The following is a 24,971-nucleotide window of genomic DNA, read 5'->3' as shown; positions in this document are numbered from 1 at the left end:
GGGTTTTCCCACACACATAATGGTGACCAGATAAGCTTTTGTCATGATCGAATTGAAGGGTTTAGTTAAACACAGCAGTCACTATCTCGGAGGATCTTTCCTGGACCCAACACACTAATGACATCAGGAGTTTGCGGAGGTTTGGTTTGACATCGGAAACCTGGACAAATTTCTACAGAGGTGTGGTGGAAAGTGTGCTGACTGGCTGCATCAAGGTCTGGTATGGGGACACCAATACCCCTGAGCGTAAAACCCTGCGAACGGTAGTGGACGCAGCCCAGGACATAATTGGCAGAACTCTCCCCACCGTCGAGGACATCTACAGGCCATCGGAGAGCAGCAGTGATCATCACCCAGCACACACTCTGCTCTCGCTCCTGCCATCGGGAAAGAGGTGTCGGTGCCACAAGACTCGCACCACTAGGTTCAGGAACAGCTGCTCCCCCTCCACCATCAGACTCCTCAATGGCAAACTCAATCAGGGAATCTGACAGCACAAGGAGCTGACAGAGAATGTGAGTCAGGCTGGATTAGTGGGAATTATAAAGAACTGCATTGGGAACTGAGGCATGCAATGGGTTAATGAAAGCTGAGAATGCATTCCTAGGCTGGAATGTAGCTGAGGACCTTCCACTGTTGTAACTAATCAGGCTTGGATACATTGTGTTTGCACTCCTGAAGCAGGAGATTGGATCCCTGCCTCAGAGCTGTGTGTGTAGATGAGCAGTGGGAGATTGGACTCAGCGTGGGATCTGAACTAATCCCATTGCTGGAGAGGGGGGAGGGGGTGGGAGAGGGGGGAGGGGGTGGGAGAGGGGGGAGGGGGTGGGAGAGGGGGGAGGGGGTGGGAGAGGGGGGAGGGGGTGGGAGAGGGGGGAGGGGGTGGGAGAGGGGGGAGGGGGTGGGAGAGGGGGGAGGGGGTGGGAGAGGGGGGAGGGGGTGGGTGAGGGGGTGTTTGAGAAGACCTTGTGCTTTCAGTAACACAGCCAAGGGCAACACAACTCTGCCTCTGGGATGCTAGATAGAATCTGAGCCAAATAAACAGACTCAGAAGGAACGGCTTTGAACCCCAGCTGTTACTACTGGTCTCTCTCCCCTCCTAAATTCTGGAATTGCCATTCCTTTGTGCATCCACACCGCTCTGCTCAAATCCTTCTGCACCCAAGGCAAAGGTCGAGTAAGTTTATTATATGGTCCCCTCTACTTCGCCGAGCACCTTGGCTCTGTTCGCCTCAACAGCACGGATCTCCCAGTGGCCACCCCCATTTTATTTCCCTGACCCTATCCCTCGATGACACGGTCTCGTGCACTGCCAGACTGAGACCACCCGCAAATTGGAGGAAGAACACTTCATCTTACATCTGGGCGCCCTCCAACCAGATGGCATTAACATCGACTTCTCCTATTTCAGTTAACCCCCCCCCCCTCCTTCTTCTCTCTTTCTTCCCTTTTCGCTCTGTCTCACTTCGCAGAGGCAAAACCAATTCTCACCTCTCTGCTCATCATATCCAATTAACACCTTTTGTTGGTCTGGACTCCTCTCCCAGCCATTCTTCAGTCTTTATTCTGACACCTTTCTGTTTTTTGCTTATACCATGAGGAAGGGCTCAAGCCCGAAACGTCAGTAATATCACTTTACCTCCTATGGCACCACGAGACCGGCTGAGTTCCACCAGGATTTCTGTGTTTTTACTACAATCACAGCGTTCGCAGACTTTCGTGTTAAAGATTATTATCGCACCTCCCAAAGTGCAATGATCAAGTTTGTTTTGCAAGCAGTCCAGTTGGAGATCTCAAGCATAGCACAAGAAGGTAAACATAGAGCAGGGTTACAGAGGGGAGTCGGACAATTTCCTGTCCTCTCCAACAACCCCACATCTCTGCACTCCTCCTCATCTACCTTTTCAATTTTCCCTGAGCTTACCTGCTTCCCCTCGAGGTCCCAAGCACTGGAATTCCCTCCATAACCCTCTTGGCTCCATTCAAACATTCCTGAATGCCTGGGGCCCCAACCAAGCCCCTCAGTCCCTGACCCTGATGTCATCCACGGTGTCAAATTTCCTCTGATCTTCTTCCCCTGTGATGTCTTGGGTTGGTTCACTGTGTCAAAAGGGGTAACATGAAAGCAAGTTGTCATCCTAGGCCACCTGGGAAATTGTTAACAACATTTAGGTTGGAGGATAATTATCTCGTTGATGACGTTTTGGAAACAAAGATGATGGAGGACCATAGTGCCGAGAGAATGTCACTTGTAAACAGTCACCTCCTGGGAACAGCAGGGTGTGTAACAAGAGGACAAATTCAGAAACAATTCCCAAATTTAGTTTTTGGCCAGTAAAGTCTGCAGACGCTAGGGTCGAAGTGAAGTACACGGTATTGCTGCAGAAACTCAGCAGGTCAGGCAGCATCTCATCAACATGTCAGGCCTTAGCCCTTCTTCAAGGGATAAGCCAAAAGCTGGCAGGTGCCTGAATAAAAAGATTGGGGGGGGAGGAGAGGAGAGGAGGGAGGAAGGGGCAGGGGGAGCATGGGCTAACAGGCAAGAGGATATAAGTGGATATGGGTGTTATTCAGTCCATTGTATCAATACTGGCTCTCTAGAGCACCCTTTCACAACTGTTTTTTGGCTATACCCCACCCCCCCCACCTAAGACTCTGTTAACAAAGACCCCTTCCCTGTGAAGCAGTCAAGTTTATAGATAGACCTCCGACTTATCATGGGGTTTGGTTCCAGGACTTGCATCGAAAGTTGAAATGATCGTAAATTGAAATCGGGTGAAAAAACACGAGATTTTGCCCCAAAAAAAGCGAGATTGGCCAAAAAATGTGATTTTGCCCAAAAAAACACTATTTTGCCAGAAAACAGATTTTGCCAAGAAAATGTGACATTTCACCAAAAAAGCGAGATTTTCCCATAAAAGTGAGATTTTTTCCCCCAAAATACGTGAGATTTCACCCAAAAATGCGAAAACAGAACCATCTTAACTTTGAAACATCGAATGTCGGGACATCGTAAGTAAGGGTCTATCTGAGGTAGGATTTACCATCTTTCCCTTATATCGATTACATGAAAAAATCTAAAATATTTTCTGATTTTGATTCTGTGTCGTCGTCCCCCTGAAATGTGCTGTGGCCCTCAGTGGGTGGGGGGAAGAGTTTGGGTATATGACACCCCCATTGAGAATGGCTGCTCCAACATGGAAGAAATTATGCTCTGGAACGATGAGAAATACAATAAATACGAGGTTACGTATGATACAATATAACTGGATACACAGGCTATACATTACACCTCAAAAGTTAAATAAATGGGACCCAACACTATCTGATAGATGTTTTCGATGTAAAAATGAAATGGGAACAACAATTCATGCAATCTGGACATGTGAGAAAGTAGAAAAATTTTGGGAAGATCTAAATCAGATATTAAATAAAATAACAGAAAACAATATACCAAAGAATCCAGAGATCTTCCTCCTAAGTAACATAAAAAACAAGGAATTTGGAATTGATTTGGAGGATGCACAAAAAAGATTTGTTAAGATAGCTCTAGCCATAGCAAAAAAATGTATTATGTCAACCTGGAAATTGGAAGATAATTTGAAAATACAACAATGGTATATAGAAATGAATAAATGTATTCCATTAGAAAAAATAACACATAGTTTAAGAAATAATATTGAAATATTCGAACAAATATGGGAGCCTTACATTAAACATAATAGCGAAAACCTACCGGGGACAATCACTACCTAAGTTAACGGAAGGAAAAGGAAATGAAAAGAATGGACTCAGTGGAATTTCTGGTGTATTTTTATTGAATGACAACATTGTCTGACTGGTTTAATGTATCCTAGATTTTATACCTTAAATGGACGGGAGGGGGGAGGTAGGGAGGGTGGGATGGGAGGAGGGGGGGGGAGAAAATGGCACTGTATATGTGTGAAAAGGAAAAAGTGTGTATCATGGTTAATGTGATTTATGGTGTGAAAAATAAAAAATTTAAAAAAAAAGAGAGAATGGCTGCTCCAAAAGATTCCCCCCCCCCACTCCTCATGTGCCCACCAACTCCCCTCAATTCCCCGATCACTCACCTTCATCGCGGATAATTTATTAATCCTTTAAGGGGTGGGGGCAGGATGAAGCTGGAAGGAAGCAACCCAGTCCCAAGGAGAACATGGAAACTCCACATAGACATTACTGCACGTCATATCAAATCCGGGTTCCCCCAAGGACAAGCAGTGAATTCAACATCCAGATCATACTTGAGTGTTGAATTCTTACGCCAGGCATTGTAAGCAAAAGAGAGTGATTGGATCATTTTCATTGCAAGCAATGTCAGCTATTCCGAGGAGGAAATCTGTCTTCGTTAAATACAAAAGGATTATAAATATAGTAAAACCCCCAGTATCCGGCACCTATGGGAATTGGTTGATACTGGATAAATGTATTTTCCAGTTCCTTGTGATTTACTAACCTTAAAGCATTTTATTTTATTTTCAGTCACATTCTTTGAAAACATTTAACCAGCGCTGCATCTGCAGGTTCCACCTCCTCCACGGAGCCACCCAAAAGACGAAAAATAACATCATAGATAATTAACTCCCCCTCCCCCAAGTTTACAGCTAAAGCCTCTGACCAGGTGACTCTTACAGAGCAGGGATAAGGAGACACTTTAGGAGAGTCAGCCCAACGGCCTGCGCCATCGACCTGCTCTTCACCCTGGGCGGGACCATCAATGTTTCACACAACTTTATTCAAACAGCTGCTACGAGCAAAGCCCAACCAAGGCTCTCCACTGGCTGAATATTTGCTCTCATCTTCACCAAAGGTTCATGCGTCACTTCAGAGAACATTTACAATTTTAAACTTGCGTATTTTTTTACCTGTTATTTTATTCTTAAAATTTCAAATTTGTTTTCCTCGATTTATTTTTTGCTGGTTGCTTGAATTCCGGATACCAGAGTTTTTACTGTACAGGTACACAATCCTTTATCCGGACATCTAAAATCCGGCAAGTGGGGAGAGAGATGGCAGCGCAAGTTGGGCGGGCGAGGGGGAGAGACTGGCAGCGCGAGTCGTGCGGGCGAGGAGGAGAGACTGGCAGCACGAGTCGGGTGGGCGAGGGGGGAGGGGAGATGGCAGCATGACTGGAAGGGGGTGGGAGTGGATATGGCAGCACAATTCGGGTGGGCTTAAATCTGGCTTTCCGAAATCCGGAAAAAAATCCAACATTCGGGACACACTGTCCCCCAAGGGTTCTGGATAAAAGACTGTGTACAGGGTTACAGTTGGAGTTACTGAAAAAAAATATTTCAATCACGCAGACTGATCTTTTGCTGGACCTGGAGTAGATCGTTTTTATGGCTAATACTTTAGAACAAATAAAATGTGGTCACTGTTGTAACATGGGATATTTGGCAGACAGGCTGTTCCCGTAGCCTACCAGGTAACCTATATAGTCATTTAGGTCACCGTGGTTAACGACAGAGCCAGAAATCCCAGTTCAATCCTGACTTTGGGACCTGTCTGTGTGGAGTTTGCCCGCTCCTGCTGGTTATTACTGAAACAGAGAGAACCTGGGCTACCCCCCAGGGGCTTAGTCTTTTCCCTGCTTCATGTCAAGGATGGGCATGTTGGTAGATTAATTGGCCATTGTAAATCCCCCCCCAAGTGAGTGTTCGAATCCAGGGGAGTTGAGGAAGAATGTAGAATTAAAATAAAAACACATTGCTGGAGAAACTCAGCAGGTCAAACAGTCAAAGGTAAAGGTACAGAACCAACGTTTCGGGTTTGAGCCCTTCACCAAGGTACGAGCAAAATGTCGGCAGGCACCCGAATAAAATGGTGAAGGGGGTATGGGGGAGGAGCACAATCCCACAGACAGTAATAAGTAATAGGTGGATAAGGGAGGGAGGGTACAACAGGTGGTGAAAGGCTCTGTGAATGGAGAGGAAAGGGGGATGAGAGCTGGAGGAAAGAGGGATGGGGAATAAATTTGTTTAATGTCATTTAATTCATGTAGGGTTAGTGGTTACTGGTTGGTACAGACTCTGCAGGCTGAAAGGCCTGTTTCCGTGCTGTATCTCTGGAGCATTGACAAGATGCCTCTTTGCTCCATAAAGCAGTTACTTTGTGACCGGTTACATCCACCTGATGAAGCTGAAGGATGCCAGTTTATCATCTCCCTGACAGGGCAGCATCCCGTTCACCCTTCCGCCGGAGCCAGCGACGAGCACACACCGCCGGCGGGAGTGGGGCTTGAACCCGCGACCTGCGCACTCAGGGGCCGGCTGCCATCTGCCAGCCTTGTCACAGAGGAGCCGGAGGTGATGCGTGGGGCAGCTGTTTCCAAATGAGTGAAAATGAACTGGTGAGAGAGAGAGCAGATGGGGACTGTGTGTGTACAGTTGGTGCCGAAGGGGGTGGGTGGTGGAACATCAGGGGCTGTTTGGGTGCCATCTCATTGGTCACTCTAATCCACAGTATTGTCCATATCGAACGATTACCTCATTGGTCAGGATTTGAGGAGGTCCCTGATTGGCTGTTGTGGCAGTACTTGTAAGGCTGTTGATGCAGTTAATTCTGTCCTCATCCTATTCTGTCTGCTAGGAGTGTTAGCTCCACCCAGCTATACTGTGTTTGGGAGAAGTCTGTCTTTTGTGAAGCAGGGAGGCACACTTGCAGGTAAGTTTGCTGCTGGTTAACATGGGTGGATGGGGAGGGGGGGGGGGTGAGGGTCTGTTTCTATTTTAATGCTCAGAGTGCAGGGGGTGAATGGGTTAAGTGAAAGTCCCCTGTGAAGTGCACAGGTGCTGCCATGTGAAATGATTTCTTTTTGAGCTGCTGCCCCTTGAATGAATGTCAGAATTTGATGAGTTGTATCACTGTGGTGAGCCTCCAAGAGTTTGAGGCAAATTTTCAATAAAGCCTTGTTAACCTGCATTCCCTGCTTGACTCTTGCAGGATGGGTCTTAAAGGGACTTTCTGTGGCCCTCCTTTGCCCTGCTCTCAAGACCAGCTGCCTTCTCCAAGGTTTGAATCCCGATGTTGCTATGCAACTTGCACATTTGACTGTGTCTGGGTGGTTTTTGCAAGCCAAATGCTTTTAAAAATGGAATGTCTCTTCAGTGGTGAATTATCTGGCTTCTATTTAATATATAATAAGCAAACCTCTGTCAGTTGGAATCTCTTGATGCTTCACAATGAAACTAAATTTCACTCAATTGAATGCTATGGGGAGGGAGTGGGGGGGAGGGATTTTTTTTCCCCTTCCCTGCTCCCTTTTGTTTTGGGGGGGGAAATTACTTGTTTTTCATTCCATTAGGTGACTGATGTTGTTTGTGTGGTAGAGCAACCTGATATGGCATTTCATTTTGCTTTCATCCTCTGATGAGCTGAAGCTGAAAGATATCCCCTGAGTCTGGTGTCTGGGCTGTGAATTCAATTATCTAATTGGCTGGAAAGTTGAGTGGAAGTTGGCTGTTGATGGTTTGATGATTAACAATCCAATACCTGGATTTTTTTTTAAATGTTTGTGTTTAAATCTGGAGGGTAATTTTTTATGTTGTGGCTTAACAAGTGTGTAAATTTTTTTTTAAAAAGACATCTTGTCTCTGAATGATGTTCCGTTGCATCAAACTTGTTCTGCTTGGAATTTGTTTTTAAAAAGGCCCATTGCCAATTGAATTTGGATGCTCCTGGTGGAGAAGAGAGAATGGTGGTTAGTGCCATATGACGTGGGTTTGAATCTGGCTAGAGTGGCTAGATGGTCTGGTTTTATTTATTTTTTTGTGAACTCTGTGGTCCATCCGGTGCCACCATGAGCCAGATGTTAATTTGCCCTCTGTTAGACCCCAAAGGAGGACAAATTAAGGGGCAGAAAGGGCAAGGGAGGTGCTTACCTGTTAAATGTGGCGACCTGGGGGGGGGTCTGTAGGCCGTGCGCCGCCATGGTTTCATGCGCGAACACCCGCTGGCGCATGTGTGGTGGATTAGAGTGCTGGGTCCACTAGTGTCACTTCTGTCGGAGGGTGGGGGAAGTGTGACGGCAGGGCACAACAGGTAAGGCGCGCATCCTTCCCCTTGTCCCCTGAGTGGATTTTCTCCAGGTGCTCCTGTTTCCTACAAAGATGCATGGGGTGTGTAGGTTAATTAATCACATGGGTGCATTTGGGTGGTGTGGCCTGTTAGTGTGTGTTGTGTCTATAAATTAAACAGCTGCTGTTAAACTGTACCCTTTAAAGTACAATCAGCTTAAGATGTTGCTGGAATAGATTTTTTGAGGGAAGTTTTACTGTATGTATGTAGTTGACTCTAATTTCTTTCTGGAGGCTTCCTGGCTGGAGCACTTGAAGAGTTGTCAGCATGTGCGAGTGTGAACAGTCCTTGATTTCGTTTATTTACAGATGCCTGCAGCAAAGCAAATAGGTGTTGGATCCTTTCTGGCTCTGGCAGAGAAATAATCTAACCCTGATAAAATTTGCTCCCCCCCCACCCCCCCCACTCCAACGTACAGGACTGATTTACCTGACTGCCAATTGTTTATTCTCCTCGGCCTGGTTGGTTGTGGTGGAGCCTCTGTTCCCCTGAGTGCTATAGCTCTCTGGGAACAACTGTGCCTTGGCATGCTGGTCGAGATATCAAGTGTACTGACTGAATCGATAGGGGTCCGTAGGAGACGAGGTGCATTTCTGCATTAATAGGAATGTGGTCTGACCTGCGCTGGAACATATAATAATCATCATTGCAGTTGAGTGAAATGATTTAAAAAAAAAAAAAAAAAAAATGGTGTTTAGAAGTGAAAGGTAGATGGAATGGTCTTGAAGGAATTTCTATAGTTAATTTGGATATGTATAAATCATTTGCTAAAGGGGAGGGATGCTTAGTGCAACACTACTACAGTGCCAGCAACCTGGGCTTGAATCCAGTTCTGTCTTTTTTTTTAAATTTTTTATTTTTCACACCATAAACCTAAGGAGTTTGTCTGCATGGGTTTGCTCTGGTTTCCTCCCACCCTTCAAAACCGTAGGGGGGCTGTCGGTTAATTGGGGTATTTGGGTGTCACGGGCTCATGAACCACGTTCTAAGTAAGTGGTTTTTAAACTACCCCCTCAGCTCACTTTTTACCTTAAGTAATTCCTAATGCTGTAGGTGCTCTGTGGTGAGTAAGGGATTGCTTAAGGTGACATGTGGGTGGAAAGAAAAAGTTTGAATACCACTGTTTTAATCCTCCCCAATGGACTCGTTATGTGCACGGTTTCAGAACTCCAAAGGAAACAGGCCAATGTCAATTTTTCTCAAGCCAAATATTTCAGTAACAATTGGGTCTGGAACAGTGATTCTCAACCTTCCCTTCCCACTCACATACCACCTTGAGCAATCCCTCTGCCATAGGTGCTCTATCCTTGGTCAGGAATTATTTAAGGTAATATGTGAGTGGGGGAAAAAGGTTGAGAATCACTGCTCTAGTCCCAATTGTTACTGAAATATTTTGCTGGAGAAAAATTGTTATTGGCCATTTCCTTTGGAGTTCTGAAACTGTGCACATAATGAGTCAATTGGGTATGATTAAAACAGTGGTTTCTTTCCACTCACATCCCACCTTAAGCAATCCCTTAGTAATCACAGAGCACCGATGGCAGAAGGATTACTTAAGGTGGGATGTGAATGGAAAGAAAAGATTTGAAAACCACTAGAGAATAGAAGAACCTTCCGGTACTAAAGGAATTCTGGAGAAGGGCATAATCCACTGAATGGAAATGTGGTGTTCCTGTTACAACCAACAAGCTGGGCAGAAGTTGGTGCTTATCCTCACTATTTGGGCTGTCTGTAGTTGATCATCAACCCCCACCCACCCTGTGGGTTAACTGCCTATTGTAGTCCAAGTGGCCCTTGTGTAGTTAATTTGGAAGTTCAAAGTTGATGGGTGTTGAAGAACCAGTGTGGGCTTGATAGACCCAATGGCTTGTTGTAAGGAAATGTGAAAGTAGGAGTTGTAATTTATTCATGACATGTGTTTGGGCACCAAAATTCTTGTTTGCTGCAGCTTCACAAGTATTTTTTAAAAATACTTTAATAGTTACTTGAATTAAAAAGGACACAGATGCACAGAAAGATCCCACAAGTAGCAAGGGCAAGTGCACTGGACAACAAAGATTTTGCTCCCTGAACACCTTTGGGTGTATTTTATGGATTTTGGGCTGCTGATCATTTTTAATCAATTTTTTTATATAGATATCTATAGATATCTCTCTGTCTCTATCTGTCTCTCTCTCACCATTATTTTAAACATAACCTATTTTTGTGTCCTATTTTAAAGTCTAATAGTTATTACCACAAAGCAAGCTGTTTTGGTCAGCCCAAGCATACCCAGGCATGCACTCAGTCAGGTGCTATGCAGATGTTGCATTAGGCCTAGGGATGCTTAGTCAAGATAGATGTAGACAGGCTCTAAAAGCAGATTGTGTATACAAATACTGTGCATTACATTGATATAGATTGAGCGGATGTTGATGCACATGTTCTTCTGGCAATAGCATAGTGAGTGGACATAATAGTAACATTTACGTTCTCTGGGAAGATTCAATACAGCGGAATGCCTCCTCAATGTCGCAACAGCTTCAACACATTCCTAGGGGCGAGGCAATTTAATTTAATGTTTCTCCAGCTTCCTACATTAACTGCAAGAAGTCGTCATCTCCAGGGTGATAGAGGAACTCTGAAATTCTTTTGCGTTGAGCTTGAAGTTGTCTATCATAATCCCCAATTTTTTTTCAGGAAGCAAACCTTTTGTGGGGTTGGGGGGGGGGGAAGGAAATGAAAATTGTTGTCCATTCTTATGGCCAGATCATTTTGTTGGTGGGTCAAAATTGTCCAGAATTCTCTTCCTTAGTACTGCATTGGGATGCTTTTTTAATGCAGTCCTGCACAGAATCAGAATTTATTGCCATAAAATTACATTTAAAAGTAAATAAATTTGTGCAAAAAAAGACAGTGAGGTCATGTTTGGGCTTCACTGTCCATTCAGAAATCTGATTACAGAGGGCAAGAAGCTGTTCTTGTGCTGCTGGGTGTTTGTCTTTGGAGGACTCCTCTGATGGGAGCAGGGTGAAGAGGGCATGGCCTGGGTGGTGGGGGAATCCTTGAGGATGGAGGTTGCTTTGTTGAGGAGCAGTTCATTAACATTGTCCCAATCCCTCCAGATATTTCTGAGAAGTATAAATATTAAAGGCCTCTTTAATTAAAACCACACAGATGGAGAAACTCAGCAGGTCAAACAGTGTCCATTGTATCAGCAAAGATAATGATGAAGGTTGATGTTTGTTATGTATCTTTGCTGATACAAAGGACACCGTTTGACCCAGCTTTGTTTTTTTTTACTTCAATCACTGTGTCTGCAGACTTTCGAGCTTTACTCGGGCCTCTTTTATTGCCATGCTTGAATTTGTATCGCTGAGCAAGTGGAATGCAGCTTGAAAACCAACAGCTCTCCGTCAAACAACCGCTAAGCTAATCCTATAATGGTCTTGTGTTTTTAAATTTCATCCCATTCTCATCAACTCCACCCACATTCTTTCCCCTGACAGCACTTTGGGCCATTGAACCTCTCCACCTGCATGTCTTTAGGATAACCGATTCACTGTCATACACATGAGTACCATGTGCAGAAGCATCAAAATGACATGCGGCAGCTGAACAGGAGCGTGATTTAAAATGTATTCCAATTGGATGCATTACTGTACAGAAAGAGCAACTACTCCTTTACAGTAGTCAGATCGGATGCTATTTATTGTCATGTAATTAAAATGTACATTATCTTCTGTACATTAAAGCCTATCGCTCCCTCTGCCTAGTCTTTTGTGGTTACTGGTAGTGCACTGCAATTTAATATACAGAAGAACCTTGCTGGCTCAGATCCAGGTATACGAATGGCAGGAAGGGAGAAGTGGCTCGACCTTTATGCCCAGGACCACGGGGGAGAAGTCATAGGGTATGAGTCATCAGTGGGCGGGCCAGCTCCATATATACAACTGACAATCATAACTATATACAATGGAAGAAACCTATCACCACATTTCCCCCTTCCTTTTAGAACAGAAAAAAAATTGCCAAGACTAAAGATTCAGCCTCACCAGTGACCTCCTCTGTCTGCAGGACCTGTGGGGAGCAGGAATGGGTGTAGTCTGCTGTTCCGCCGGGCGAGTGTCTACAGGCACTAGATGGAGAGGGTTCTGTCTTGGGGCAATGTCAGTTACAGCACTGAAGGGAGGTGGAGCTGGTCCCATTGGAGTGATACCATTCCACCGGGGGGGGGGGGGGGGGGGGGGGGGGTGGTGGTATCCAGGCAAGTCTGCCCCTAACAATGAGTCCCATTGCAGGTTAGCACAAAACACAGTGTAACAAGTGGTTCCGGGCTCTCTGGCGTGTGCCAGATTCCAGACGGGATCACACAGATGACATTAGAGATTGGGGTTGAATTTAGATTGGACTCCCTGGTTCTCTGTCCTGCCCTGTTTGGGATTTTTTTTTCCTATTTTCCTCCCCACCACCCCCCCCCCACCCCCCCTCCCTCAACCAAGGAAATAGATTGGAAATGTAGAAACCTGTGACTCCTTCCAGTGAAAGCACAGGATTGTCAGTTGACGATACTTGCAGTATCAATTCTTGCAGTATCGATTCTTGCTTCACCTCTGTTTTGGTTTGGAAATACTACCTACCAGGATGTTTGCTGCCTTGGGGCAATAGGAACTGACCTTGCTTTCCGGGCCTGCTCTTTTAAGCAACCCTTTTATTTTTCCATCTTTCTTCTTTAACAGTGGGGTGTCATGCAGGGGGTGGTGGGGTGCGGTGGGGGGGGGGGGGGTTGGGGGAAGAATCAATTCAGACTGCTTGCGATTGGTTCGGATTTTCTGGATTCTCAGACAGTAATTTTTAAAGATGCAGATTTAAAGAAGTATTTGAAGGTGAACAGGTAGATGAATTTTGATTGTTTATTTGTTAGCAAAAGACAATACACTTCATTTATCAAAATGATCAGTTTTAAAGATGTACCAAGTCAACACTCGACCAAAAGCCTGGTTGCTTGTTGCCGCTGTGCGTCTGCGGTGCTGAAATGTGCGTGCACACGCGGAAGCCCGCCAAATTTGGGGAAAAAAAGTTTGAGTGATTTTGAAAAGCCCAGATTTTAAGGTGGTTATGGATTTCTGACACCTGGAATTTTGGGCTTCTACTGTAGATCAAACGAGAGCAGGGATTCTCAACCTTCCCTTCCCACCCACATGCCACCTTAAGTAATCCCTTGCTAATCACAGAGTACCTACAGCATAGGGAGTAGAAAGAAAAAGATTGAGAACCACTGAAATAGAGGAACATTGATGGTTCATTGTTTTCAGAAAAGCCCTCAGAGTCTGGCTTTTGTTCCTTGAACCTCATTTCCCTTTACAACCTTCCACTCCAATCCAATTCATTTAGATTTATTGTCAAGAGTACATACATGACATCACATACAACCCTGAGCATCCTTTTCCTGTGGGTGCAGCAGAATTATCACTGCAAAAAGAACTGCACACAGTACATATATTGTTAAGAACTGTAAACCAATAATAAATGTAAACAAACTGCAATATAGAGAATTAAAAAAAACAATAAGGTGCACAAGTAAGAGCCCTTAAATGAGTCTCTAATTGAGTTTGTCATTGAGGATGGCGGAGGGGGAGCTACTCTTCCTGAACCTGGTGGTGTGAATCTTGTGGCGCTTATACCTCTTTCCTAATGATAGCACCAAGAAGAGGGTGGGTGGTGGGGGTCTTTGATGATTGCTGCTGCTCTCTGACGGCAGTGTTCCCTGTAGATGTACTTAATAGCGAGGAGGGTTTTGCCTGTGATGTCCTGGGCTGCGTCCACTATCTTTTGGAGGGCTCTATCCTCCGGGGTATTGGAGTTTCCATACCAGACCATGATGTTGCCGGTCAGCACACTTTCCACCACACATCTACTTGCCAGAGTTTCCGGCAAACCTCCGCAAACTCCTGAGGAAGTAGAGGTGCTTTCTTCGCGATGCCATGAGTGTGTTCAGTCCAGGAAAGATCCTCCGAGAAGGGATTCCCAAGAAGTTAAATTTTGCTTGACTTCTAATTTCCCGCAAAGATCATACACCTCTGGCTTTCACTTCCTGAAGTCCCCCATCAGCTCCTTAGTTTTGGTGACTGTAAGTGTGAGGTGGTTGTTGTTGGTGCACCATTTACCCAAGTTTTCCATCTCCCTTCTGTACGTTGACTCATCCCTCTTTATAAAACCCACTACTGTAGTATCACTGACAAATTTGTGGATGGTGTCGTACCAAGCCCCACAGTCGTAGGTATAAAGTGAGTAGAGCAGGGGGCTAATTGCTTTGCCACATGAACTAAGGTGGTCTCTCTCTCCTGGTTATGTCCCCTTTGCTCTCTCCACCCCACTCCTTCATCCTCTCTGCGATTTGTGCCTTACTACTTCCTTGCCTCTGACTTGCAACCTTGATTGTTCACCAACTGATGTGGAGTTTCTGCCACTTTGGGCTCTCGGTAGTTTTGCTTTGCACGTACAGCACAGTAACCGGTCCTTCCAGCCCATGCCACCCAAATAAACCAATGATCGTACAACCACCATACAATTTTTGGCAGGGTGGGAGGAAACGATGAAAACTCGGGGAGAATGCACAGCGCTAGATTCAACTCCAAGTCGTTGGTGCTGTGATAGCAAGGTGCTAATGTACTGCTGCTCTGACTGGGATCTGTTTTGGTTAATATGCCTTCATCAGCTAAGGTCTGAAACTTTTTTTTGTCGAAACACTGTCTCATCTTTGCTTGGTGTATTTTGATTTCTTATTTCCGGTGAAACTCTTCACACCAGCCAAATGCTGCACAAACATTTCTGCCTTACTTCTGCCCACATCCTCGCACTGCTTGATTTAGAATGCTGACAGCCTGCTCGGGTTCAAGAGTGTCTCGCTCCAGTGCTGCTGAACAGATGGTGAATTGTTCCTTGAATTCATCAACTCCGAATGGACTGGGATGAGGATTTGACCTTTGTGAATCTAGGGCCATGGTGGTGGGGGGGGGGGGGGGTGTGGGGGTGTGGTTGGGAGAGTTCTGCAACCTGATTCTGGCTGGAGCTGTCCTAGTGTTTGTCACAGTTGTTGGGCTGTGCACGAATGAATGCCACTGAGCTAACGAGGAGGATGCCAGATGAATCCTGTTGAAGCCCTTTTTTCAGTCTGCAGTCGTGTGCCCCGTTCCCTTTAGCGTGCAGGTTGTGAAAGAGTTAAACTTTCACTGGGGTTGGTGGTGTACTCGGTGATCAGAGGGGCTGTAAGAGTGAAGCATGAAGGTCTGCAGGCACTGTGATTGTAGAAAAAATGTGGAGGATCTGGACAGGTTTCACAGCCTCCATGGGAGGTTGATGTATATTAAATCCAAAGTTTCGGGCCTGAGCCCTTCCTCAAGATAGGAGTGGAAAAGCACCTGATTTAAAAGGCTGGGAAGATTGGAAGAATGGACAGGGGGAGGTGTACAGACAAAGGTGTTAATTGGATGTGAAGGGAGGAAAGGAGGGAATTGATTGAGGCGGTGTTTGTTTCTGACTCTGAAGGGAGACTGAGGGGAAATGGAGACTGAAGGTCTGGTGCTGAAACCGTGTATTAAAGCCGTCTCAAGTTTTAAAAAAAAAAAACAAAAAACCTTCAGTAGTGCTGTCCGCCACCGTGACATCAAACATGAGCGCTGAGAACGGAAAGCGGCCAGTTCTCTAATGACCGAAGAGCAGGTAAGAGTTCTTGTGAATATCTGCACAAACAGCCTGGGGACTCTGGCCAATCTCCAGTGCAACGTAATAGTCTCTATGGACCATATGGTGTTTTTAAAAAATAAAAAAAAAAAAAAAAAAAAAATTGCGCTCCTGGTTTGCGGGCTGATGGTGTCATCGTGAGATCATCAGCCCTCCCCTTTGGAGGGGTTGTTCCTTTTACGGAGGAGATGGGAGTGACTTCACTCCACCTTGGAATCTATCTCCCTAGGCAGATGGAAGATGGAGCGCATTTGACCAGTTCATCTGCCTTTGGACCTCTTACAGAGGTCAGTGATTTAAAGACCGAGAATATTTGGCTTTACAGTCACTTTTTTCCAACCACCCCCATTATAAAAGGGCCTTGAGATGGAAGAAAGGAGGTGTGGGGAAAGGTGAGGGTAGGGAGGGCAGCTAACATAAACTGGAGAAGTCGATGTTGATACCATTCAGTTGGAAGGTATGGGTGAAAAACAAGGTGGTGTTCCTCTAATTTGTGAGTGGTCTCGGTCTAACACTGCAGGAGACCACAGCCAGACATGTCAGCAAGGGGATGGGTGGGAGCCATTCTCAACAGGGTCCATACAGACCCCCTGGAGGCCATGGCACATTAAGGAGGGGCATAAACTAAGATCATAAAATATTTTCTTGTATGTAGTTGGTAGAAGTATGGAAAACACCAACTAAACTTGGCTGCTTCATCGGAAAGGGGGCCCAACTTCATGCAGAGTTCTAAGGGGCCCAAAGCCATAAAAAGGTTGAGAATGGCTGCTTTAAACCCTCTTCAGAGGCCCCCTGGCTCAGGCCAACTGCTGATTTTTTTTTAAAAAGATGAGGCCCTCAAAGCGAGGAGCTGTTCTGTGTGAGGGTGAAGGGTCCCAGGGTAAAGAATGGCCCCTTCTCAGGCTGATCTTGCCTATTGGTGTCACGATAGCACTTGTAATGAACAGAGGAACTAGATGGCAATCCTCTACCTTGGGTAACAAGCCAAAGTTCACCCTAACCAGGTGATAAAGACCCTGCTTCAAGTTTCCTGTTGCATCTCCAACTACCCATACATGCTGGCAGATAGGACGATCCAAACTTAAAATCCCACCTCTAAAGTTGGGGGGGGGGGGGGGGGCGTCGTCTTGTATCTAGAGTATAAAATTCGAACCTTGATAGTGAATTCTCAATATTATTGCCATCTTCCAGCTGGCTCTGATGTTGTGCTTGTTCTGTTATCAACAAAGTCTCAGCGTTCCTCCCTAGGGTCCATCCACCCAATTCATCTGCCGTTGACTATGTACAGGCTTTAAATGGCCTGTTACAGGAGCCATTGGTGGTTTATTGTAAAAAGAAAACATTCAAATAAAATTAAAACCTTTTAGAGTAACTGGTGGAGTTCTTCAAGGATCAGTTCTGGAACCTTCCCTACTCTGTGACCTCGTTAAAGAGGCAGAAGGAGGGGTCAGTAGATTTGTGGATTATATGAAAGTTGGAGGAGTTGATGTTGCTGGAGGTTGTCGTAGATTACAAAAGGATATAGACAGGATGCAGAGATGGGTGGAAAAGTGGCAGATGGCGTTCAATCGAGTTGAGTGTGAGGTGATGTTTTTTTTTTTGGAAGGTCAACCCAGAAGGCTGAGTACAGGTTCAATTACTTTGGAATGTGGATAAATGGGGTCTTTGGGGTCCAAATCCATACATCCTTCAAAGGCACTGCACAGGTTGATGGGATAGTTGAGAAGGCCTATGGGATATTGGGCTTCATTAATAGGGGGATTGAGTTCAAGAGTTGAGGGGTCATGTTGCAACTCTACTAGTCTTTAGTGAGATCACATTTGGAGTATTTGTGTTCAATTCTGGTCACCTCCTTATAGGAAGGACTTGAAGCTGTGGGGAAGGTGCAGTAGAGATTTACCAGGATGTTGCCCAGTTTGGCAAATAAGTCTTGTGGCAAAGTTTGCAGAGCTGGGACTTTTTTCTTTGGAGTGTACTGGAATGACAGGAGACTTGATAGAGGTGTATAAGATTAAGAGGCATAAATAGGGTGGACATCCAGAGCCTTTTTCCCAAAGCAGGAAGAGCAAACACCAAGGGACATATGTACGAAGTGAAGGGAGGGAAGTTTAGGGAAGACAACAGGGGTAAGTGGTTTATTTTTAAACACTGTTGTGGGTACCTGGAATGCTTTGCCAGGGATAGTGATGGAGGTTGAATCATTAGCGCAGTGGTGCTCAACCTTTTTCTTTCCACACCCATACCACCTTAAGTAATGCCTATGCCATCGATGCCCTGTGATTAGAAAGGGATTGCTCAAGGTGGTATGGGAATGGGAAGGTTGAGAATCACTGCTCTAGACCCAATTGTTACTGAAATGCTTTGCTTGTGGCCCATTTCCTTTGGAGTTCTGAAACTATGCCCATAATGAGTCAATGAGTTACGATTTAAAACAGTGGTTTTCAAACTTTTTCTTTCCACCCACATCCCACCTTAAGCAATCCCTTACTAATCACAGAGCACCAATGGCATAGGGATTATTTAGTGGTATGTTGAATGCAGATTTATTTGCACTACCAATAAGTGGTAATTTGGCCTCATCTGCAGGGAGAAAGAATCTCTGGGTTGTATGTGATGTCATTTAAAAAAAAAACATACAGCATGGTGACTGGTGACCTGATTACATCTGATTGACCTCCACCCCTGCTATGTTTTGAAGGGTGGGAGGAAACCAGACCGCTTGTTGCAAACTTGAGCAACAAAAAAAGTGGAGTGGGATTAGAACCCTGGTTCCGATCGCTGTAACAGCATTGAGCTAACTGTGGCACTCTGACAATAAATCTGAAATCTTTGGTTGCCGTGAGCTTCAAGAACCACTAGTTGGGTAACAGATCCGTTAGCTGATATGAACCATATCAACCAAAATACATATAAACATTTCCCTCTTAAATATACACAGTATCATTTTCTCCCTTTTTTTCTCTCCCCTCCCTCCTTCTCACCACCCCCTGCAAACCCAATAAACGTTCAACATATACAATACAATAAACCCATTAAACAATGTCATCACACAATGAAAATAAACAAGAAAATTGTGTCATCTACTTTTACACACTGGATCAGGTCATTTTGTCTCCAGTGAGTCCTCTTGAAGAACTTCTTGGTCTATTTGAGCCTTGGTACTTCACCCTGAAGCAATTCTTCCTGCCATGAAGTTCTTTTTCTTTTTGTTCTCCCCTTGTGATGCAATGGGGGAAGAATGGTCAGAATAACGAGCTACTTTGTTGGGGAACTGGTATTTTAATGAGTTTAATTAACTGCAGTTAATGAAGGGGCCCCCAATGCTCCTTCTGAATCTAAATTAAATTTTTATTTGTGACTTGACCTCCATCCTAGCAACCATGTCATTGAATCTTCTGTGTCCTGGGACTTTGAAGATTTGAAATTGGTATGAATCATTGCAATTAGCTGATGTCCTATTTTTTTTATTGCCCTTTAGGAAAAACCTATTTTTTTTTTCACTTTAATTTATTAATAGACATTGTGAGAGGAGAAATTGTTCCAGAAGTCCTGTGATATTTGAAATGTGAGATTATTTACAAGAAACATTCTGATTTTTGACATGTTTGTCACCCGGTTGCACCAGTCCAACCTGACTGGTACAGCATGGTAACAGGCATTTGCTGCCCAATTAACTGACAACACTGGTACATTTTGGAGGGCGTGAGGAAACCCACACAGTCACAGGAAGACCGTTCCTTACAGACAGTGCCTCATTCAAATGCTGGTCTCTGTAACTCTGTACCGCCCCTGGCGCAAAAGAGTGCAAACTCGCATACAAGCTCCACCACACACACACACACACACACAGTCTTGCTGCCCTTGGGAAGAAGCTGGTTCCACGACTTGGTGGATTTGGCTCTAATATTTCTGCAATCTCTTTCCTGTGAGTAGCTGGAAGGTGCTGTGTGCAGGGTGGTGGGGGCCCTTAATCATTTTGCAAATCCTCTTTGAACAACAATCCTAGTAAATAGCATCGATTGGGAGGGGAGGTGATTTGTCTAATCCAAGAGTGAAATATTGACTTGCCTGTAAAATAACATTTTCTAACTTTTTTCCCCCAAAATCCAGATGAGGGTCTTGATGTAACGATAAAACTTGCTGGCTTTCCTTCCCAAGTTTTTGATCACTTCACTGGAGTCAGACTTTTTAAAATTTAGACCTAACAGCATGGTAACAGGCCCTTCTGGCCCACAAGCCTGTGCTGTCCAAACACCCCCGATTAACCTTCAAAGCCTTGTACGTTTTGAACGGTGGGAGAAAACCAGAGCACCCAGAGGAAATCCACGGGAAGAACGTACAAACTCCTTTTCAGCACCAGATTCTAACCCGTGTTGCTGGCACTCATTTGTTGCATGTAATGAAAAGTTTTTAAAACTTGATTGGCACTTAATTAAGTCAACCATGTTATTAACATGGTTTGAAGATGGGGCAGAGCTTAGCAAAGGGAATCTGTTACTTGAATACAGACATTGTTTGCCAGAAATGATCAGCATTTTGCACTTCCGTAGAAGGATGCAATGATAAGATGCCAAAAGTAATCCTGATTTGCAAACCATTCCCACATTGCCTTTTTATTTAAAAAGAACCTCTTGGTCGTATCTACCTGCAAGGAAGGTCCAGGTTGGACCTGGCAGTTGCTTGCTTGAGTGCATCATGTGCACTTCAACTTCTCAGGGAATTTGGTTCTAAAATGGGCTCTGATTATGAAAATTGAATTGGACTGAAGCACAGCCTTAGTTAAAATGACAAAGGATGGGCCAGGTTGCCTCTCCCCTTGCTCAATCCTTTTGGGAAGGGACATAGAAAAAAATTGGATGGGCAGCATCAATGGAGACCTGAATACTTTGGTGGTGGAGGGGGGCGGGGGTGGTTGCCTTCAGCTTTAATATTTAGACTTGATGCAAATTGGTTTTGCTATTCAACCAGGCTTATCTCCAGTTTGTAAAAAGGTGGGTTTTTTTTTTGTGTGCCCGATGGAGATGTGGGGCACACATCTCCATTGGGCACACAAAACTCAAAACGGTCAACCAGTTTACCTATCTCGGCTGCACCATTTCATCAGATGCAAGGATCGACAATGAGATAGACAACAGACTCGCCAAGGCAAATAGCGCCTTTGGAAGACTACACAAAAGAGTCTGGAAAAACAACCAACTGAAAAACCTCACAAAGATAAGCGTATACCGAGCCGTTGTCATACCCACACTCCTGTTCGGCTCCGAATCATGGGTCCTCTACCGGCACCACCTACGGCTCCTAGAACGCTTCCACCAGCGTTGTCTCCGCTCCATCCTCAACATCCATTGGAGCGCTTACATCCCTAACGTCGAAGTACTCGAGATGGCAGAGGTCGACAGCATCGAGTCCACACTGCTGAAGATCCAGCTGCGCTGGATGGGTCACGTCTCCAGAATGGAGGACCATCGCCTTCCCAAGATCGTGTTATATGGCGAGCTCTCCACTGGCCACCGTGACAGAGGTGCACCAAAGAAAAGGTACAAGGACTGCCTAAAGAAATCTCTTGGTGCCTGCCACATTGACCACCGCCAGTGGGCTGATATCGCCTCAAACCGTGCATCTTGGCGCCTCACAGTTTGGCGGGCAGCAACCTCCTTTGAAGAAGACCGCAGAGCCTACCTCACTGACAAAAGGCAAAGGAGGAAAAACCCAACCCCAACCCACCAATTTTCCCCTGCAACCGCTGCAATCGTGTCTGCCTGTCCCGCATCGGACTTGTCAGCCACAAACGAGCCTGCAGCTGACGTGGACTTTTTACCCCCTCCATAAATCTTCGTCCGCGAAGCCAAGCCAAAGAAGAAAAAGGTGGTGGAACATTAATGGGAAAGGAATGGACATGATAATCTGATGTTTAAAAACTTGGGTTGTGGGGGGTGTTCCTATTCACAAGATGTTGGAGCAGAAGTTGGCTGATTGGCCCATCGGTGAGGGGGGGGGTGGGGGGTGACTGCAGTAAAAACGCACAGAATTGGCCCAGTGAGTCTGCTGATTCCCAGGGTTGCAACAGCCTAGTGGTATCTTGTAGTTTCTCTGTGCCACTAGATAGTTTGTGGCAACCCACTTACTAGCAAGCAAACCAGCTCCCAAGGTGGTGGCTATGCTGTGGGGAAAATTGACCTGCACCCAACACTGGCTTTTATCTGGGCAGATGACATTGCTGATGATATCACTTCCTGTCCATGTGACAGAAGTAGTAATCTATACAAGCCCAGCATGGAGGTGTACATCACCTCAACAACATATACACTGACGTCCATAGTAGCTCGATTATAGAATACATTGCTACAATTTGTGGATAAATTGTTCTCTATTTTTAAGGCCCCATTCATGTGCTTGGCTATTGCTGTAAACTCTTGCAATCTAGCTAACTGCAGCATGCAAAAGCTTAACAATGTGCTTCCCAAACTTTGCTCAGCAAATATTTTTTTAAGATGCCATTTATACAATAAATGGCCCCTTTTACACAGAGCTTTAAAGCTGACTTTTATCCACATTTCCTCCTCTGTTTTGGGGGGTGGGGGGGGGGGAAGGTGTATCGTGTCGTCCAGACTTGCCCATCTTCCCTCCAAAGTGGGTACTCTCAGCGGTGGAGCGTAGCGCTGTAGGACCTATCTAAAATGGTCAACCACTGTTGCCAGGTCGAAACAGGAAGGGCTGATGATGCCTTTAGCATGCAGAAAATTCAAATTTTAGTGACTTAATCAGTACCAACGAACTAAATAATTTTGATTACGACACTCAGAAGCTTTGAGTTATAAGACCTCACAGGGCCTTGAGGCGCACATGTTGTTCCACTGTCAATTTGAGTGCATGGCAATGACCCTTCTGGGCGCATATGTTTTGCATCACACTTGACGCTCCTGCGATGCACGTCCCACCTCTTGGTTTGGAAAGCCAGCTTCAAGTGAAAAAGGGCTCTCTGGCCGGCTTTTATCGGCTCAGTGTGAACACACAAGTCTGCTTCCTAAGATGGAAATTTTGCAGCATAGAAGGGGCTAATGATTGTACTACAATATTTTGGGCCACTTTTTAAAGTGTCAAAACACCCAATTTTTTTTGACGGCAACAGGCCCTCTGGCCCACGAGCCTGTCCTGCCCAAACACTCCAATTAACCTTCAAAGTCTTATAAGTTTTGAACGGGTGTGAGAAAACTGGAGCACCTGGTTTTGACTGATTTCTATCCCCTCCCCCAACTTTCCAAACACAGCTTTTCAGGGCTAATTGTAGGGTGAAGCCACAGATGATTCTGGGATTGTCGTCAAGAAGTCGCGTCTAAACATTTGCACAATAAAATCTTGTGTGAAACCAGAATATGTCTAGACCTGCCATTCTCAACCTATTTATGGCTGTAGTTCCCCTTAGGACTTTACTCAAAGTTTATGGGCCCCCTTCCCTGAGCAACAGTCGAGTTTAGTTGGTTTTCTTCTCTCTGACTGAATACATTATTTAAAAAAAAAGCATTCAAAATATTTTCAGTCTGTGGCCCCGCTCAAATGTGCTGTAGCTCCTGGTGGACCATAGAGCCCACGTTGAGGGCTCATAATGGCTCATAACTTCTGCTTCGGAAGCACAAGAGGTATTTATTTGAAGGGCTCACAATGTTGAATGTGGGTGGAGAGAACCCCAATTTTTCACTAGTTGGGTTTTGGGACTTTGGGGGGGCTTTTGGGAGAGGTGAGAAATACTTGTAGATTTTATTTAAAAAAAAAATGTTTAAAAAATTAACAGGCCAATTTGACCCTGAGTCCATGCTGCCCAATTTTACACCCCATTAACCTACACCTGGTATGTTTTGGAAGGGTGGGAGGAAACTGGAGCCCCTTTTTTTTAAACATCCCTGCAGACATGGGTGGGTGGTTGGGGGAAATGTACAAACTCCTTGCAGGGATTCTAACTATGGTCTGGTCCCAATTGCTGGCGCTGTAAAGACATTGCGCTAACCCCTACTTGAGGAAGAAATTAAGTTACAATAATCCAATTTTTTTCTTAGTATGTCAGGCAGCATTTATTTTGGCGGGGTGGGGGGGGAGGAGAGAGAGAGAAACAGTGAACAAATTAAATCCAATGAAGGGGATTTGTGCCCAGAACATCCGCAGCGCTGCAGTTATTGCATTATGGGCCCATCCCAGCTTTTTTAGACTTTCTCGCCTTCCTTGAGGTTTTTAAAAAGCATCCAGTTGTAATGCTGAAGAAGGTGCTCCGAAAAGGTGAGGAAGTGAGGGACAAAAGAAAGCTTTTTTTTTTAAAGTTGAAATTTGTTGAACCAAGCCCTCTTTTTTTAAAAACAACTTGTGGTTATTCAATTTGTTGTCTTTGATCAGAGATGGATGGGAAATTTGTGTACTCCTTAGAAATAGAGTATTGAATCAGAAGCTCTTGAGTCCCAGTTGTACAGCAGAGAAAGGCCAAATGAAGCCATTCCCACTGGCCCACATCAGAGATTGGATACAGACTGGGAGATCCCTTCATTGAGCAACTCTGACTGTGTTTGCCGCAATAGCATGGATCGCCAGTGGCTGCCCGTTCTAATTTCACCCCAACCCATTCCCTCACTGACACTCCTGTCCATGGAGTCTGAGACCACCCTCAAATTGGAGGAGCAACACCCCCTGTTCCATTTGGGCACCCTCCAACCGGATGGCATTAACTTGGGCTTCTTTGGTTTCGGTTAGCCCCATCTCTTCTCTCCTTTAGGTGTCTCTAGGCGCTTTCAGGTGGCCAGAATACTCCAAGATTAAGCGGCCTATTCTGTCCCTGTGCAGCTCTTGGGATACCCACCTGAAAGAGCAGGAGGTGCCTCCAAGGTGCACTTTCTAACCCTCCTCCGGGAGGGATAATCGCCGGAGCACTTGAGTCTCCCTAGGCACCTGAATGCAGCCGCCTGAAAGCGGCTGCTAAGGGGCGGGCTGATGATGTCGCAGTGACATCGTCAGCCCAAGATGCTTGGCGTGAATTTGGAAACACAGCGTGCAGGCAGGGTATCTTGTTCTGAGCACTGAGAAAGGCTGAAACCTTCATGAATATTTCTCTTGCCTGCTCCGGGTCTGCCATAATCCTGTGTTCCTTCTGCTTCTCCTTCGTCGCACTT

General features: G+C 45.3%; 1 protein-coding gene and 1 long non-coding RNA gene across 8 annotated transcripts in view; one reads left to right on the top strand and one right to left on the bottom strand.

The window, feature by feature from the left end:
• Positions 1–428: 428 nt before the first annotated feature.
• LOC138758456 (BTB/POZ domain-containing protein 8-like) overlaps positions 429–24,971 on the top strand; it is a 69,262-nt gene continuing 44,719 nt past the window's right edge. Inside the window, exons 1-2 of one of the 7 annotated variants that reach the window (XM_069927394.1) lie at positions 6,617–6,687; positions 6,967–7,035. Coding sequence is in view for 3 of the 7 variants with exons in the window: in XM_069927389.1 (XP_069783490.1) it covers positions 14,953–15,009 (57 nt within the window). In the remaining 4 variants the exon portion in view is untranslated. Of the gene's footprint in view, positions 516–6,611; positions 6,688–6,964; positions 7,036–14,728; positions 14,803–14,924; positions 15,010–15,121; positions 15,802–24,971 lie in introns of those variants that run through there. The other 6 variants (XM_069927397.1, XM_069927396.1, XM_069927395.1 and 3 more) reach the window with 6 other exon arrangements.
• On the bottom strand, positions 8,314–19,005 carry LOC138758458 (uncharacterized). Its single transcript, XR_011354289.1, has 3 exons — positions 18,917–19,005; positions 8,530–8,724; positions 8,314–8,412 (listed from the first exon to the last, which is right to left on the bottom strand). It is a non-coding gene; the product is annotated as an uncharacterized lncRNA (long non-coding RNA).

Source organism: Narcine bancroftii, chromosome 3, assembly GCF_036971445.1.
Source record: "Narcine bancroftii isolate sNarBan1 chromosome 3, sNarBan1.hap1, whole genome shotgun sequence".
NCBI lineage: Eukaryota > Metazoa > Chordata > Chondrichthyes > Torpediniformes > Narcinidae > Narcine > Narcine bancroftii.
This window is presented reverse-complemented; position numbering and strand designations above follow the sequence as displayed.